This window comes from Halictus rubicundus, chromosome 6 (assembly GCF_050948215.1).
Source record: "Halictus rubicundus isolate RS-2024b chromosome 6, iyHalRubi1_principal, whole genome shotgun sequence".
Lineage (NCBI taxonomy): Eukaryota > Metazoa > Arthropoda > Insecta > Hymenoptera > Halictidae > Halictus > Halictus rubicundus.
In genome coordinates this window covers 6,041,064-6,057,705 of record NC_135154.1, presented here as the reverse complement: position 1 = coordinate 6,057,705, position 16,642 = coordinate 6,041,064, and the positions used below count along the sequence as shown (strand labels likewise).

Genomic DNA, 16,642 nt, shown 5'->3' with positions numbered 1-16,642 from the left:
GACGGTTTCATTCGACAAAATTCCATATCAGAAAGTTCTGATTACATGTCTAAATAAGGAGAAGGGACTCGGCGCGACGTCCGGATAATCCAAAGATCGATAATCAGTACTTCGATAATGAATATTCCGGATAACCAGCGTTCCTCTGTAACTAAAATCAATATAACGCCAAGGGAATTGAGAAATTTACAGGATACCATTTTTATCACAATTTTAATATATCACGGCATTCAGAATGTGAAACTCAGAATTGTCAATTGACCAAGTATACAAGTCAAGCATTAGTCCACTCGCTCCATTATTCATACTAAAGTGTACTATTCGTTGAGTGCGAAAGTTTCGAAGGGTTCCCATTAGCTGATATTGGTTGCTATAGTTTTATGTAGAAAAAAGTTCCACGAACTTGGTTATTTACATCAATAATGCATTATAGCTTCGTTCAGTGTTCTCCGGAAGTAAAACGATAAATTTACAAGTTCAAATACCTAACAATATTAATTAAACAGGACGAATAAAGTGTACATTTTCTACTTTTAATCAAACGAGATGCAAAAACACCTAAAGCGCCCTGTCCATTCTTCCCCGCGCAGTAGACCAGTTTTCACCTAATATCTGTTAAACAATGTGACTGTTCTCACGGTATTATGATGCGACCGGGTCCGCAAACGTGTCATCTTAACTGTACCAACAGTGCTGAAACAATTACGGAACTGGAGAGTGGCAAAAATGCAGTTTCATTAACGAAGATATGCGGCGCAAGCAGGGGTACAATTGTGGACATTAAAAAGCGGAAATATCTCATTGAAAAGTAAATTACTTACACTCGGGAACGTTTTTACTAACCGAAAAAGTTTACCTTGTTTAGGGGACACGACGCGAAAAGATTACAAGGAAAAACAGCATGATTAACCCCCTTGAGGGGAGTTGAAAATTCATTTTTTCCACGATCCGCGTGGCGATGGTATTTTCGAAGAATCGAAGAGAAGACTTTATGGCTGAGACGTTTAAAGGCTAATTTTCTCTCTAGAAGCTAGGGTGGTCAACACCGAAGCGACGATCCAGACTAAATTCCTTCTTTCCCGCCTCATATTTATTCAACAAGCTCGCTGGAACGGGCAGAGTAATGTAAACACTTGTTGAATAACAGGTAAAATTAGTGTGACTTCCACTATTCCAGCTTCCCCTCTCTCCGTTCTCTAATTTATTTTTCGCTCATGCAAAGCAACTTGACTCGACTCGGTCAGTTATTCGAAGCACAGACCTAACGGAATACTTGTTGCAATATTTCTGAGAAACAATATTTCTAGAAACTAATTGCTCGGGGCCGGGGGGAAGAGAGCACTATGCGACAAAGAAAGTTAATATCGTGTTACCGCCGAATGTTCACGTAGTTTAATTAAATCACGATACGCTCGGCAAATTCTAATAACAGCTTGCGAGTATCAGGGTTATTAAAATAGGGGGCGATTGCGCACGGAAATTAATCCTCCGACTCGTGTATACAGACCTAATTCCCGCAAATGACAACGGACCGGGAACATTCGACGAACGGTCGCCTTGGAAACCAACTCAAGATTCCTTCGATTTCGGAATATTAGCCAATGGAAATGACGAAAGTATAAATATACGATGACGAGCAAAATTGGATCAACACCATTTGGAACGGCATAACTTTTTTCAAATTAGACCAAATGAGCGAAAGAAATAGTTATAACTTTCTAATCTGGACCTGTTTTGAAAGTTTTAAAGTTTTAAATGCCGAGTTTGAAATATTTCTCCTACCGTGCAAGAATAAAGAAGACATTTATGAGTCTGTTAGATGGGTCATCCGACATAGTGGAGAACATACGGCTGACACAAGTGCAGGTCGAGTAGGAGGTCTGAAGCGATTGATTGGATACTTTGTTAATTGCATGAACTGCGATATTTGCATGCAGCTTCGGTCCCGTTTTCTTGTAACTATCGAAGGTACGCTGTAAATTCAAACTGCTCGACACGAGTCAATATCCGGAGGTAACCTAATACTACATGGTACTTGTTAACAAACTAATGAACTAATCTCCGCAACGCGGTACTTAATCTGTTTATCGCATGTCGAGACTTTTTATGAGGGAGGTACATATGTTAAATTCGAGGGTATATCTGCTTGTAAAAATGTTTCCTTTGTGAAAAGTATTTGTAAAAATTTGGAATTTCGGCGACGCTAATTGCGAACGCTTCCAACAAAATGGTAGCTTTATTTCAGATCTCCGGCGTATCCGACACTGTGCATGCATATTTCCAACTCCGTGTATATACACGCGTCTCGGAAACAAAAAGTTCTGTTTTCACCGTACGTTTGGTCTGTGACCCATTTCCTCTGCCGAGAATTGTTTACCGTGCAGCGAGCTGGAACAAGCAACAAACTTTACGTACGATCACGGAAACATACGCTAAAGACGTATTATGCTCGGGAAACGATTCCGACGATTTTACGACGAGATCAACATTTCCTGGACGCCGCACGATCAGTGGTACATCGAGACTTTAACGTCATTTAAGAAATGTGCCTCCGCGAAACGCGGCCTGAACGGATTTGGGTCACGAGATATAGGCCATTACTTAATCCATGCACAAAAATATGTACTCCGGGAAATATTCCCGCTTTTTTATATCTGCCTCTCCGGATCAATGCCGGTTTCCAGGCCGTCTTAATTTCAATTCAGGAAATATTGTAATTATCTCGCAGCTACCGCAACCAGATACATTATTACGGAGGATATCATTTAAACCTTGGGCCACACGGACTTCAGTTTCTCTGCCAAGCCAGAAAGATTGAATCGTGAAAAATATAGTGAAACTTGCTTTTCACAATTTGTTTATCTGTAACGAAAATCTAAAAAAATCTGTTTTGTAAATTCATACAAGATATTGTACAATTTCATCGACGTTGGGTCATTAGTTTACGAGTTATAAACGACTAAAAATGGTGAAAATTACAGATTTCTAACGATTTTCAGCCTATTTTTTGAAGTATGTAGAAACAGTATATTTATAGTAAAATACAGTTTATAATGTGGAAAGTGATTGCGAAAATGTCCTCTAGCAATCTCCGTGATTAGTGAGTTAATCGCCGTGATTAGGGAACTGGACGTAATGTGGTAAAACCAAATCTTTAGTTTTCAGATTACACTACGAGAGCGAGGACGTGGAAATCGTGTGCTGAGTACTAAGAAGATGATAAAACGTACGATAACGCGATGCAAATACAATGTGACTGATAGCCAGACCGACAAGACTTGTATTTTGCATAACAAGTAACATTTGCTATGTATCATTTTAGTTCACCAAGCAGAAAATAGGCCGCTATTTTTATTTATGCCAGCGAAATTATACGTACTTTTGTAGACTAAGAAATGAGTAAGATATACATTTTCGTATGAATATACTCTAACAATACATGTACATATACGTGGCTTTTACATTTTTAACAAAAATTATATGATCATTTTGTAACACATACTCTTCGTATTACTTAATTTGAATTGATCGGTGTTCCGAGGAAACGCGAAGTAAAAATCGTTTCCACGTGGAGAAATGGAATCGGGTATTCTCGATCGAATGAACGAAGATGAAATAGTGAGAAATGATCCTCCCGAAACCGCGGATTTCTCAGGTACAACGTGGACGGAGGCAGTGCGCTCGCGCGGTTACCCGGAATGAGCCCCCCGAAGGATGCACTGACCCGGACAATTACGGAGCTAGCTTTCCCTCGGAGCGCGAGACACGACTGACACACACGCATGCACAGAGAACGCACAGAACACACGAGCATAGGATTGAAATGGGGTCTACCTGTGGATCGTGATTCGTGGCTTCGGCGACGTGGGTTGCTCCCTGCATGCGAGAGTCGTGGGGACCTTGAGGAGGTCGCAGGATGACAGGTGATGCCCATATTCACGACAATTCCAGGTGTAACCACCACGGTCGTCCTCCTTCATGGATTGTTGCCTCCTGGTGCTGGCATTGTCACCTGTACTGCCACCACCCTCGGAGAGATGGCGAATCAAAGGTCGTCGCATTTCATAGGGAAACTGTTTTCACCGGCACATTCGAACCACTGCCACGCGAGTTCCTGTCTCGCGGGGTTACTTTCTTTCTTTCTTTCTTTCTTTCAACTTCTCCGATACAAATACGATTGATTCGGATCGATCGATACGCAACTAGAAACAATTACTCGAATACGTCGTTACAAGTCAATCCAGACATATCTGCGAAGAAACGATTGTCAATCTGTGACACGTGAAATTTCATGTTCGAATTATACGACCGCTCCGCTATCTGACCGGTCACCCTACATCACGCTCGAACCCCGGAACGACGTAATCGCGACACGGGTCCTCGCGAGACTATGTACCACGTACTTCTTGCACGACTGTTTACGACCGTGCACCCTTCTCCGTACCCTCCCGCCCCCAACCGGCATTTGTCTTACCTGCCACCCATACTTCCAAACTGCATCGAGTACGAAATCTGGTTGGTTCGCCGATAAGGTAGATCACTTTGATAACTTTATCCCAGATTTCTACTTTACCGATTCCTCGCGCCGATACGCGTCGGTAAACTTGGAGATTTCAACCACAGACGAGGTATAGGAGTAGATCAGTCACCCAATGTATTTTTCTGTCTCACGTCCGAGGGGCTCTAAACTTTAGACTCTAAATCTGATCATTTCTGTGTCACATCCTACCGTATCGGCCAGAACTAATAGTGTGGAACTAATATCACAGGCCTGATGCAGGAGTACGCCAGTCACCTTATGCTGTTTCGTGACGCACGATATGAAATACCGACTCCACCCAAATAGGACAACCAACTGGTAAGCCATAGCACTCGCAGCATAACTAACATCGGGAATATTAGTGAGAATCGAGTATCTTGTATACTCCCAATAATCATGCATAAAAGATACTACTTACTCAAGACATGCTTTAAAAGTTACTCTGTATCTCGAGTACTATCAGCCATTTTTACTAAAAAAAATTAGGTGGTAAGATAGCCAAAGGGGTATTCGACAGCATCATTGGCAAGAGGAATTTTTATAATCGTTAAACAAGCAGAGGTAATAAATTTATCAGCGTATTGCGTTTAATAAATTAATACGTACGAATAATCATGGTTTAAAAGTTATTCTGTATCTCGAGTTCTATCACTTATTTTTACTAAACAATTAGGTAACAAGATGGCCAAGGGAGTGCTTGTCGACATCATTGGCGAAGGGAATTGTTATAAACATTAAACAGCCAGAAATAATAAATTTATCAGTGAATCGTGTACGATAAAATAATGCGTACGAATATTAATGGTTTAAAAGTTATTCTGTATCTGGAGTTCTATAATTTATTTTTACTAAATAATTAGATGACAAGGTGGTCAAGGGAGTGCTTGTTGATATTATTACCAAAAGAAATTGTTATAAACATTAAACAGGCAGAAATAGTAAATTTCACAGTGAATTGTGTTCGATAAATTAATGCGTGCGAATATTCATGGTTCCAAAGTTACTCTGTATCTCGAGTTCTATTAGGTATTTTTACTAAAAAATTAGATGACAAGGTGGTCAAGGGAGTGCTTGTTGATATTATTACCAAAAGAAATTGTTATAAACATTAAACAGCCAGAAATAACAAATTTATCAATAATTACTATCGCGGCGATCGAAATCTAGCGAAGTAGTTTGTGGTGGGGGAGTTGCGCACCGCGCACCGCGCACCTGATCTCGGCGGCCGCGCTCAATCCGTCAGTCGAGGTGCGCACTCAGGAGGGAGCGGAGGTGCTCCGGGACCAGAAGGGCGATCGACCTTGGAGTTGACCTCAGGTTCTCCAGAGCTGCCCTGGCCCACCCTGACCACCCTGACCTACCCTCGCCTACCTTCGAGTGGACCAGGGATCCTCCAGAGCTGCAGTGGACATTACTGGTCAACCCTGGTCCACCTTAAGCTGGCTCGCGGTCAGTCAGCAGTTCCTGGAAGCCGTCTCCGCTCACCTTGGTCAACTTTCAGCAACTCGTAAGTAACAACACAAATATACATTTTCTGTTTTGGAATACGTGTTCATTCAACGAACGCCGTCAATTATTATTTCTGTATTTTTAATTCGAATTTGCTTCGGAATTTTTCATAAGTTTCTTTTCTTGAAATTACATTATATTATATTTTTGACATGAAATGAGTACAGTGAAATTATATTGTATTATATTTTTGACATAAAATTCGTACTCTGAAATTATATTATATTATATTTTTAACATAAAATTGGTATTCCTCCGATCGGAGGTCCCTCAGGGTGATTACGGGTATTAGAGAACCCGGTGCGACCCGAGCTTGTAGGTCGTTGCGTCTTAATTTCGCATGATTTATTTTTGATTGGGATTGTTCATCTTTCCAATTGAAATTTATTTCTGAACTTTCAAAAATTCTTATTCTAAAATTGATATATCTGGTTTAAAATTGGTATTCCTCCGAACGGAGGTCCCTCAGGGGCTCACTGCTGTGGGTGAGTACGGGTATTGGCGAACCCGGGGCGACCCGAAGCGCCACCTCAGTAGATTGAAGTTCTGACTTCATCTACTCTTCTTAGTTTCTTGTCGGTTAGGCCGTACTTGTGTACGGGGTTAGTTTGGCTCTCGTGAGCCGGTTAGATTCGCATTCTTGTGCATGTTAGGTAGGCCGTACTCGTGTACGGGGTTAGCTTGGCTCTCGTGAGCTGGTCTAAGGTTTGGCTCTCGTGAGCCGGTTAGATTCGCACTCTTGTGCATGTTAGGTAGGCCGTACTCGTGTACGGGGTTAGCTTGGCTCTCGTGAGCTGGTCTTAGGTTTGGCTCTCGTGAGCCGGTTAGATTCGCACTCTTGTGCATGTTAGGTAGGCCGTACTCGTGTACGGGGTTAGCTTGGCTCTCGTGAGCTGGTGTTAGGTTTGGCTCTCGTGAGCCGGTTAGATTCGCACTCTTGTGCATATTAGGTAGGCCGTACTCGTGTACGGGGTCATCGTTTTGTCTTTGTTTCGTCGTCTTCTTATACTTCGGTGTTCCTCCATTGTTTTGTGTCTAATCATTATTGATCTGTTTCAGATTGAGTGCAATAGTTGCAGAAATTTATCATCGAACGAAGACAACGCATCGTACGAAGACTCGTTTCTTGTTCGATTACTTCGGTGTTCCTCCATTTTGTGTCTAATTATTATTAGTCTGTTTCAGTTAAATCACAACAGTTCAGCATGATCATCGTCGAACGAAGACAACGAATAGTAAGAAGACTTCATAGTATTTATAAGTTCGTATTAGTTCTCGAGCAATTATTGTGTTCGATTCACTTTGTTAGTTTCGCTTGTTGATTTGGGCCACAGTCTTCTGCTGTGACCAGTCAGTAGCGTCATCCTCGAACCAGAGCCTTCTGCTCTGGTTCGCTTCTTCCATTTTTCTTTTTCGTAAATCTGAGCCTTCTGCTCCATTTTTATTTTCTCTATCATTATTCAGAGACTTGTCAGATTTAGTTTTTCTTTTGCTCACAATAATTGCTCGACTTAAGTTCGTGCGTTAGTTATTAAGCTTGTTTGTTAGTGTTGTATATATGTCGAGTAATTTTTGCCCTAACTTGACTTTGCTCGGCTCGATTTTTGACTCCGACACAGCCTTCTGCTGTGTCGGACCTTGCTTGTATGTACCAGACCGGTTGGTACCGGTGCTCGGCGTAGATCCATTGAGAGGGATGTTCGAGAGACCTGTTCACTCGTGTAAAATCCTCCCTGCCGTAAGTCCACCCGAGTCGCCTCAACGCTAGTCGTTGCCTGGCGACAGGTGGGTGGGGGAAACTTAGGGTATCGTTTGAACGCTTCTCTTGACCATCGCTCTTCGTGAGGACACGTCGGGTATCGATGCTGGCTGGAGTTGGGCTGCAAGCATTGTACGCGTCGCGTCACCCTCGATCCAGAGCCTTCTGCTCTGGTTCGGTTTTGTTTCTCTCTTTGAAAGAATCAGAGCCTTCTGCCTGATTCGTTTTTGATCTCCCGTGAATCGGAGACTTCTTCTCCGACTCACACATTTTTTTTCCGCAATAATTACTTGACATGCGCTGCGAAATTTAGTTTGTAAGATTGTAAATCGTCATTGTAAGAAAGGGAGTCAGAACGAAGCGTACTGAATTCCTTCTGGCTTCCTTTCGGGTCTCTCGTGCAGCAACCTCCTCGTGGTGAGACCCGGGCAATCGGTATTATTCTGTATTTGTAAGAACTTCTAGTATCTTACAAATAGAGAATAATATCGAGCTAATAGCTGCTCATTGAAAATTTGTGATAAGATTGTAAACTAGAATGTAAGACTCGCTAATTATAAAAATATGTGTACTGAATTGAATTGTGTCTGAATTTACTTTAAACTAACTCGGAATGCACCAAGGTGGGCCTTCAATGCTTTCCTTGTTTTCTCTGATCCACCTTCACCTTCTTGGTAAGCTCCTTTCAATTATTAACCGAAACACAGTTTTAGTTTCGGATTACCTTGTCATTCAATGAACATCGTCAACTTTTTTCTGGATATATAATTGAAATTTGTTTCTGAACTTTTCGAAAGTTCCTGTTTTTGAAATTGATGTGTTTTGCTTAAAGTTGGCATTCCTCCGATCGGAGATCCCTCGGAGTACCAGAGGTACCCGAAGCGCCTATGCAGGGTCGTCCACATTTCGAATTCTTCATTTTGTCCTTGTCGAATTCTTGAAATTTCTCTGGTTGGTTTAGGCCGCACTCGTGTGCGGGGTTAGCTTGGTTCTCTTGTGCGGGTGTTAGGTTTACTCTCATGAGCGAGTTAGGTTCGCACCCGTGTGCGAGGTCGGTAAGGTCGTACTCATTGTGCGAGGTCGGTAAGGTCGTACTCGTGTGCGGGGTTCTTCATCATCTATTGTAGGTATATGGTCTAAGGTTCCGATGGATCTAGTTGCAATATTTATCGTTCGCCAGAGTAGAGGGCGTAAGAAATAGTTGTTGTTAACGATGTCGGTATTTCAGATCGTGGAACACAAAACCCCAAATAGTGATTGGTCTGCTCCTATACCGCGTCTGTGATATAAGGTTTTCGGTTTACTCTTATACCCTATTCTATTCGTCATTTAATTAATTATATGCAATTGACTGTTATACCTCGTCTGTAGAGAAGCATTGTTAACAATATTAACATACAATTGGTCTTAATAGTATTCGTTACTAATCCGCGTGTCGCTTACGTCATAGGTATAAATTACGCAAAAACTACAGGTAGGCTTACACAAGCGCTCTTATGTCATCGGTGGAAAAATAGCTTCAATAGACATAACGTTGAATCTTTTTCCAGTTTTCTCCTCTCCATTAAAGCAGCTACTAGAAAGGGAAAGCGAAAACTATGAACATCTTTGTAAAACATATACAGAGTGTTCGCGAAGTTACAGTTCTGTGAATAATTATAGGTTCAAGGTAGTTTCTGCAAATTTCTCTGAATATAAGAATGATTTATTAAAGATATTTATTTTTTACAACCCTTAGAATATTGTTTTTTTTTAAATATTCATTATGAATTCGAAGTATTCTTTGAAGTATTCTTAATATAGGCACAGTAATTGGTACTCCCACAGTAATTGGGTCCCTTACGCTATGTATACAAAATTTTAAATATACCAGCAACATCAGTTGCCGCTGAAAGATGTTTTTCCACTGCTGGGAACGTAGTTACCTCCAAAAATAAATCAATTGTTACCCAAAAATGTGAATACGTTCATTATATTGTATCAAGACACGAATTAAAATGAGGATGTATTAATGCACGTGTGACTAAATACATGTGAAATAGCACGCGTGAAATAGTACACGTGTACTTGAAACGACACGTATTGACGCACGTGTAAGTGACACACACACGCATGTATTTCATTTACACGTTCGACAGCATGGTCTCTAGTAGAATTACCTAAACATTGGTGAACTAGTACCTAGAATTTTTCTTATCAAAGGTATAATAAGCAATAAAACAAAATTTTTTCGAGTCACCAAAAGTCCTTTTGGGAAGCATGATTTAAAATACGAAATGGACCTATGTACCAAATTTCAGCTGAATCGGATTTGACCGATTTTCGGAACTTTAGCCGAATTGATACTGGTCAACGGCAGTTTAGTTCTTTATTGGGCAGGCAGGTCAATGAACGCAATCTTTCGATAAAACAGTATTTATTAGTCAAAGATAAACGTGTTTCTAAAAACCCTGGTTGCAGTTCCATCGTAGTTTCACAGTAACGGAGATTCTGTGTTGGGGATCACGATGGGATTGGCGCATAAAACAGTGAATCCGCGCGTTCAAGCGAATATTGAGTTTATTTGCCGATTTGCGTAGTCATAAAATATATCGATTGGTATTGATAACACTGATAGATCTTCGCATCGATCGCACATTAATAAACAGGAAGTGAAATCGGATGTAAATTCGCGATCGTAGATAGATACCTGCCTCGGTCAGACAGCGATTGTAAACGTGTTGAAACCAATAGACAAATCCGCGTACATTTTTCGGTAGTTACGCGTCTCAGTTCTTTCGTGGAATGAGCGATAACCAAAGGCTTTCAATAAGTTTGATTCGTATCGAAAGTTTTTGGGGGGAAGGGATAACCCGTTTTTTCGTAGAAAAATAATCGATATCCATTATTACGGAACCACCGTTAAACCACAGGAGATCGATACGGCAGGGGAGGGGGACGAACGAAGAAGAAGACAACGCAGCGGTCCGAAAGAAAGAAAGAATAGAAAAAAAGTGAATAAAAGGATCGTTAAAGCAATTGATCAAAACGAGATTTGATAATTAAGGAATGTTCCGAACATAGCACCATATTATATACTTATCGCTATATACGTACAAGCTAAGAAACAGTATTACTATGGCAGGCAATCGTACATACGAGCATACATAGAACCCGTCTCTAGAATGTGAATCGAAAGTAAAGAAGAACGTTCTGGAGGATGTATGAACGGATCGCCACCGTTGCGACGAATTATCTCCGATTTCGAGGCTGACGCGGTAATTAATGGTTCGCAAACGACCGATCGATTAACTGGAACCCGGGACTCTGTGTTCTATGTAACGATGCACACGCGTGTATACGCGCTTACAGATAATGCACACACGTGTGTTACCGGCATGCACGTATACAGAAAGACACGCGTACAATATTAACGTCGTCTCTACATAGTAGGCGTGAACGTAGCCAGTACGACGCCCGTGGTAATTAACACGTAATTGCGTAACGCACTATAATTGAGCTACCGTCGGATGTCCCTATGTTACGAACCGACCACCCTATGTATACGTAAATCACGCGACCGAAAGGAAAGGGTCGTGTTTGTCGGATGCGCCTGTACACGTGTGACCGTGCATCCAGATACACGCGGGTGGCAAGGTGGTTGCATAAGTGCAGGCGCGCAGGCATTAGGGTGCGCGCGACGCACACGTGTACGATCCTTTAAATTTGAATTCGTTAAATACATCTATGTAAGCGGCACGCGAGACGCTTTCTCTTGTACTCGGGCTCTAGCAGCCGACCCGCTCGAGCATCGTCGCCAACCGGAACACCCGCATCCAGGCGAACATCCCCGTCGACTGGGAACGACAGAGACCGCTCCTCCTCGACGAACTCGACGAATTCTTCGATTCCGTCGAGCCCGAACGATCATGGGCCACCCTTTTCGGCGTCGCCTCCACCGAGCATATGTCGCTCTCCGACTTCCTTTCCTTCTGCTGCTGCTGCGGCGAGTACTTCATCACTGCATCATCGGGACAATTAATCAGACCTGGTTTCACCCCTTTTGCCAGACGCGTCGTCTCTATTTCGAGTTCAATGAGAGTGACAGTGCCGTGAGAATCGCGGACCGCGGAGTTGTCATGCAGAAGCAGGTACCATTTTACTCGGCCGGACACGTATCGCGAAGAAAATTATGGCCCAGCGTCAGAATTATACTACGATACCTCGGAGCTACTTTCGTTTCATGCTTATTTGTTGTACTTCGATTTTACGTTTTGACCTCGTGCACGCGCATGTTGGAAATTTGTTTGTGCCAGCGATTATGAAAGCGAATTTACATTCCCAACGATTGTGAAATATCTCGCCTTTAAAATCGAACAGAAACAATCCACGATACCCCTTTCAGTGGAACAGTGTCTTGACGAGTACGCCAATGTTGCTTGAACATTTACTTGTTTTTATAGCTGCTTGTCCCATTCAAATGAAATACTTAGGAAACGCGTATTTGAGTTAAACGATATTCTTAAACATTAGGACTTGCCTTTCCAACATTTTACGAAACACAGGGATCCTGCTAGAGATTAAGCATTGAAAAAAATACTTCATAAAATATTGAAAATTGCACGAAACTTCTCCATGTAAAGTGTATATCCGGTACGGCTTTGTTCGTAGGTAAAATGGAAAGTAGACTAATGATTTTATGAGCGCAGAATCTAAGCCGGTATAGTATGGTTAAGTAATGAGATTTTCTCGTATGTCACTGCACTACTTTTTTTCTCACGGCTAACAGTGAAATTCCTTTCACTAGCAAATCCTCTTTTGTTAAGACAGTCTCGAAGCCGTTTATGCAACGGTAGAAAATATCCTATCCTTGCAGAACAAATCCCATACGGAATAACAAACGTTGGAACAATCACTATTATGTACCAGATTCAGAAAATATTCGTATTTAATAAAAAAAATTCGAATTTCTCGCAACTCTATTTTATGTCATAGTTAATGATTATGCAGTAATTCTTAACATTTCAACTTACGGAAAATTAACGAAATAAAGAAGGTTTAGAAAAATTGGTAAATGTGTCTTTCGTGAGTTTAAGTTGTCGGACAAAATTATTTCAAATCACGAATGTGTAGTTATGAATTATTATTCTTACTTCATGATAAATATTTTAGTAATGTACGTAAAATACACCAAACAATGCAAAGGAAAATCGAACGCGTTCGAATTAGTGTTCCCTCTTAAAGGCAAGAGAATTTCGAGAAAAATGTAATAATTTAAAAATCTAACATTTACGTCAGATGCCACATCAGCCTTGACTATGTTCATGTTAAACGCTCACTCGGTCATGGTCGTAGATCTATTACGTGTTCACTGCAAAGAGTGCTGATATAACAACCGTACAACTTCAGGCAAAAATTTCAAACATTTTTAATAAACTTATCGATCGGCCAGAGAAATCAACAGACTGCTAGCTTAATTGATAATATAGGTCAGACGGTTGAACAGTTACCATTGTTTGTCATTTATCTCTGTTTATTCGCACTCAACTTGCTACACTAAGATAGATTTTACGAAGACTTCGTGAATCTATATTTCGTCTTATTAGCACATAAACCGGGGACGTAAAAAACTTTTGGCTCTATCGAACATGGTTAATTAGAGCTAAGAGAGATTAATTGTTTATCTTCTATCCTTTAATGTTTGGTATACTCTGCGTACCAGTGAACTATGAGAGGTTGAATCGAATAGAAATTTAATAGAAATTAATGAGAAATGTATTACTCAGAGCAATCAAAGATCATTAGTAGGAACAGTTCCATCAGGCCAATAAAGTGAAAGTGATTGATATGATATTCATATGACACTGTAAAAAGGCTTAATAGAATTGTTAAATAAACGTCAAGCGACAAATTATTTGGGTACAAATGGTACAACAATAACAATGTTTAAGTATCGGATGATTGCAAAAGTTCGTGCCCGATTTTCAGAGACCTTAAAACAGTTTGTTACAAAAAAGGGATTCTACTAGTTCGTAAAACGTTGAGAGACAATTACAGAGAATGTTGCCGACACAAATTGTTATCTCAAAATATAACTGCTTGTGTTATATTTTCAAATCGGGCACGAACTTTTCTGATAGTTTATTGAAACAAAAAGAAAACAAAAAAGAATAAAGAACTTAGGGATAATAATCTGTCGCGGTTCTTCGTGCGGTGTATGTAGCAAGTTGCTATACAACATGTCAAACACGCATGACCTGCATTTAAATGTGATGTACAGCCCACGCCGCACGTGTGACCTCGTGTATAGGAGTGAATGATTAAAAAATAGTTTTTCGTGGGTTTATATCAGAAGCCGCGTTTCAAGGATTCCCTTGTTCCCGGACTCCAAGTGTAGGTGTGTAGTGGGCATTTCAAACGTGTTCTGGTTTTAGTGAAGCGCACGCGCCTCTTTCGGTCAGCTGATTCCCTAGACCTACTTTTTGCCTGATGATGCAGGCTACAAATAGGTATAGTCTCGAGTACATGTGTGCTGGGTGTATGCGCAAATGGATATGTGTGCACATCTCGTGCCACCGCACACATACGTGTGCATGCGTGCATACGTAAAGAAATTTTGTGCCCTGCATTATGCCGTTTGCTCGAGGTCGCTTTCAGGCCCTTTCAAAATTGCAATCGACTGTACGCTTGCGATAAAGAGTACTTCAATCGACGAAGATCTTTCTTATCTCGATAATCGTTAAAAGGGCGGGGAGATTAAAATACAAGTCACTCCAAATGAACGAGATAACTTAAGTAAACGTAACGTAAAAAATACTTCAATATTTTAAGGACACTTCTATTAACAAAATTTACAACGTTCCTAAGCACTGATTAGTGGTTATATCACCCCCCTCCCCCCCAAAAAAAGTATGTTCATAACACTCTAGGAAGAGAGCATTTAAAGTCACGTAACGTAACTATAGGTTCGGTGCATGTACTGTGTGCATTCATAAAGTAGATGAATTACAAATCACAATGGGTTTTCGTCACGGTATTTCAGAGGAACCGTTACACGAGCGTGTATATCGCTGGAAACATTTTTGAATCTCGTATTCAACGGGTCACGCAACGATTGATATGCTAAACGCTCTCGAACCGAAAGAATTGATTTTTTAAAAGAAAGCTTGAACGACACACCGAGGTGGAAAAAAAAATCTGTGAACATCGCATCTAAACATTTTTACGATGTGGTAGAGTCCAAACGCTCCAAAGGTTCAGATTCGGACGAGCATCGTTCTAAGCGCGCACTGTCATATCACATAACTAATTCTTCGAGAATAACGGTCGCGTGTCGTTCGCAGAAACGCGTGAAGTTTAACTGTCACTGTCATCGATTATCTCTATCATCTATTTACTAATATGTCGTATAACAATCGAAATGATTGTAGTTCGAAAATGTTTTCTGTTCGACTTTACCAATCGAAAAAGAAACGCGGAATGTTTATAGAGAAACGGCAAATGTACTCGACACATACCTGTACAGATTTTATTCAATTCCTAATTCCTCACGAAGAGGTGAACAGGAAACGGCTGTACTTTGCTGCAAACCGTTCTATACTGGTTCGAGGCGCTTCGTGTAGTGTTCTGCGGAGCACGACGAAATGCATTCGTGCGACAAGGGACTGAGGTGAGAAGTGAGATAGAAACAGAGAAAAGGATAGAACTAGAGTCGTTTCCTCTCGTTCTAACCTAAAACGCTGCTCGGAGAAGTGGATATATATCGCGCGATCGTTTCGACGATAGGAGATGGTGGGGATACTCGTCTTCTTGGTTATGTACCGCAGCGCCGGCGCTGCATCGACCCATCACCACTTCACCGGCGATGTGTGTTCGCTTCAATGTATCTTCAAAGTACCTATCTATTTTTTCCGTTTATTTACGCCTGACGTTCATATAGATTATTTTGACCGATTACATCCCCGAAGGCTATTCGATTTACGTTCATCAGCCGCCTCAGGTTTTCAATATGTCTGTACCCACATCTACATATGTGGATTAGCATTTCGTTTCGTAAAATACTTATGGCACACGTGCCTCCACTTTTCAAGAACATTTCGAAATGCGATCGCGGTCAAGGTGATCACAATTGTTTCGGTAATCGGAAGAGAAAAAAATGTTTACCATAAATTCAATACGCTCGATCATTCAATCGCGACTTACAAATCTTCTCGCAAACGTCTAACAGTGACGAAAGACATTGTTATTTCGCGAAAGAAAATTTTGAGGTCGCATGTTGACATTATAAATTTTACAACACTTACCTTTCGTTGACATACCATCTTGACGAGTATGAATTTTGAAAGGTGTCCGCACTCTTCGGCAACATTGGCGAGTCAATACTTGTCAACGATTTCGGAGATGAAAGTGAAACGCCACTTTCTGACGAACATTGTGTATGGCATCCACTACTGCACGAAGGTATATGCCATGAATACCGGGATTTTGCAGATGAATTACTATGACTTGGACTCGGACTCGGACTTTGCGAACTGGAAGTACTTAACGGACTTTTCGGGCTCTTTAAAGCCCCGGAACTCAGAACTCGGACTAATCGAAGTTTCAAAGAATTTTCTTTGTGTCTCACCGCACGATTACTGTGATCACTCGCCTCTTCTCTTTTAAAAGAATCGGAATTATTTTTCATTTTTATTCGTAACTTTATGATAACTCTTAATCCGCGAACGAACGCGATTTCACGACTAACTGAATTCAAATGATGCAGAATTTGTTTAAAATGTAGATAAACCTCTTCACCAGGCGCTACTTCCCGCCACTTTTAACCGCATCCTTCCTCCTTCTTATCGAAACAGCTC

The 16,642-nt window shown here is 41.1% G+C and overlaps 2 protein-coding genes across 3 annotated transcripts in view; both read right to left on the bottom strand.

Annotated features, from left to right (window-relative positions):
• The window catches only part of LOC143355104 (rap1 GTPase-activating protein 1), a 203,107-nt gene extending 186,634 nt beyond the window's left edge, over positions 1-16,473 (bottom strand). Inside the window, exon 1 of one of the 2 annotated variants that reach the window (XM_076789616.1) lies at positions 16,091-16,473. In XM_076789616.1, the coding sequence (XP_076645731.1) occupies positions 16,091-16,473 (383 nt within the window). Of the gene's footprint in view, positions 1-3,834; positions 4,116-16,090 lie in introns of those variants that run through there. The other variant, XM_076789617.1, reaches the window with a different exon arrangement.
• LOC143355100 (uncharacterized) lies at positions 10,208-15,457 on the bottom strand. The gene is made up of 2 exons (XM_076789610.1): positions 15,305-15,457; positions 10,208-11,808 (listed from the first exon to the last, which is right to left on the bottom strand). The coding sequence occupies exon 2, from the start codon at positions 11,804-11,806 to the stop codon at positions 11,576-11,578; it is 231 nt and encodes a 76-aa protein (XP_076645725.1). The 5' UTR covers positions 11,807-11,808; positions 15,305-15,457; the 3' UTR covers positions 10,208-11,575.
• Positions 16,474-16,642: the final 169 nt, after the last annotated feature.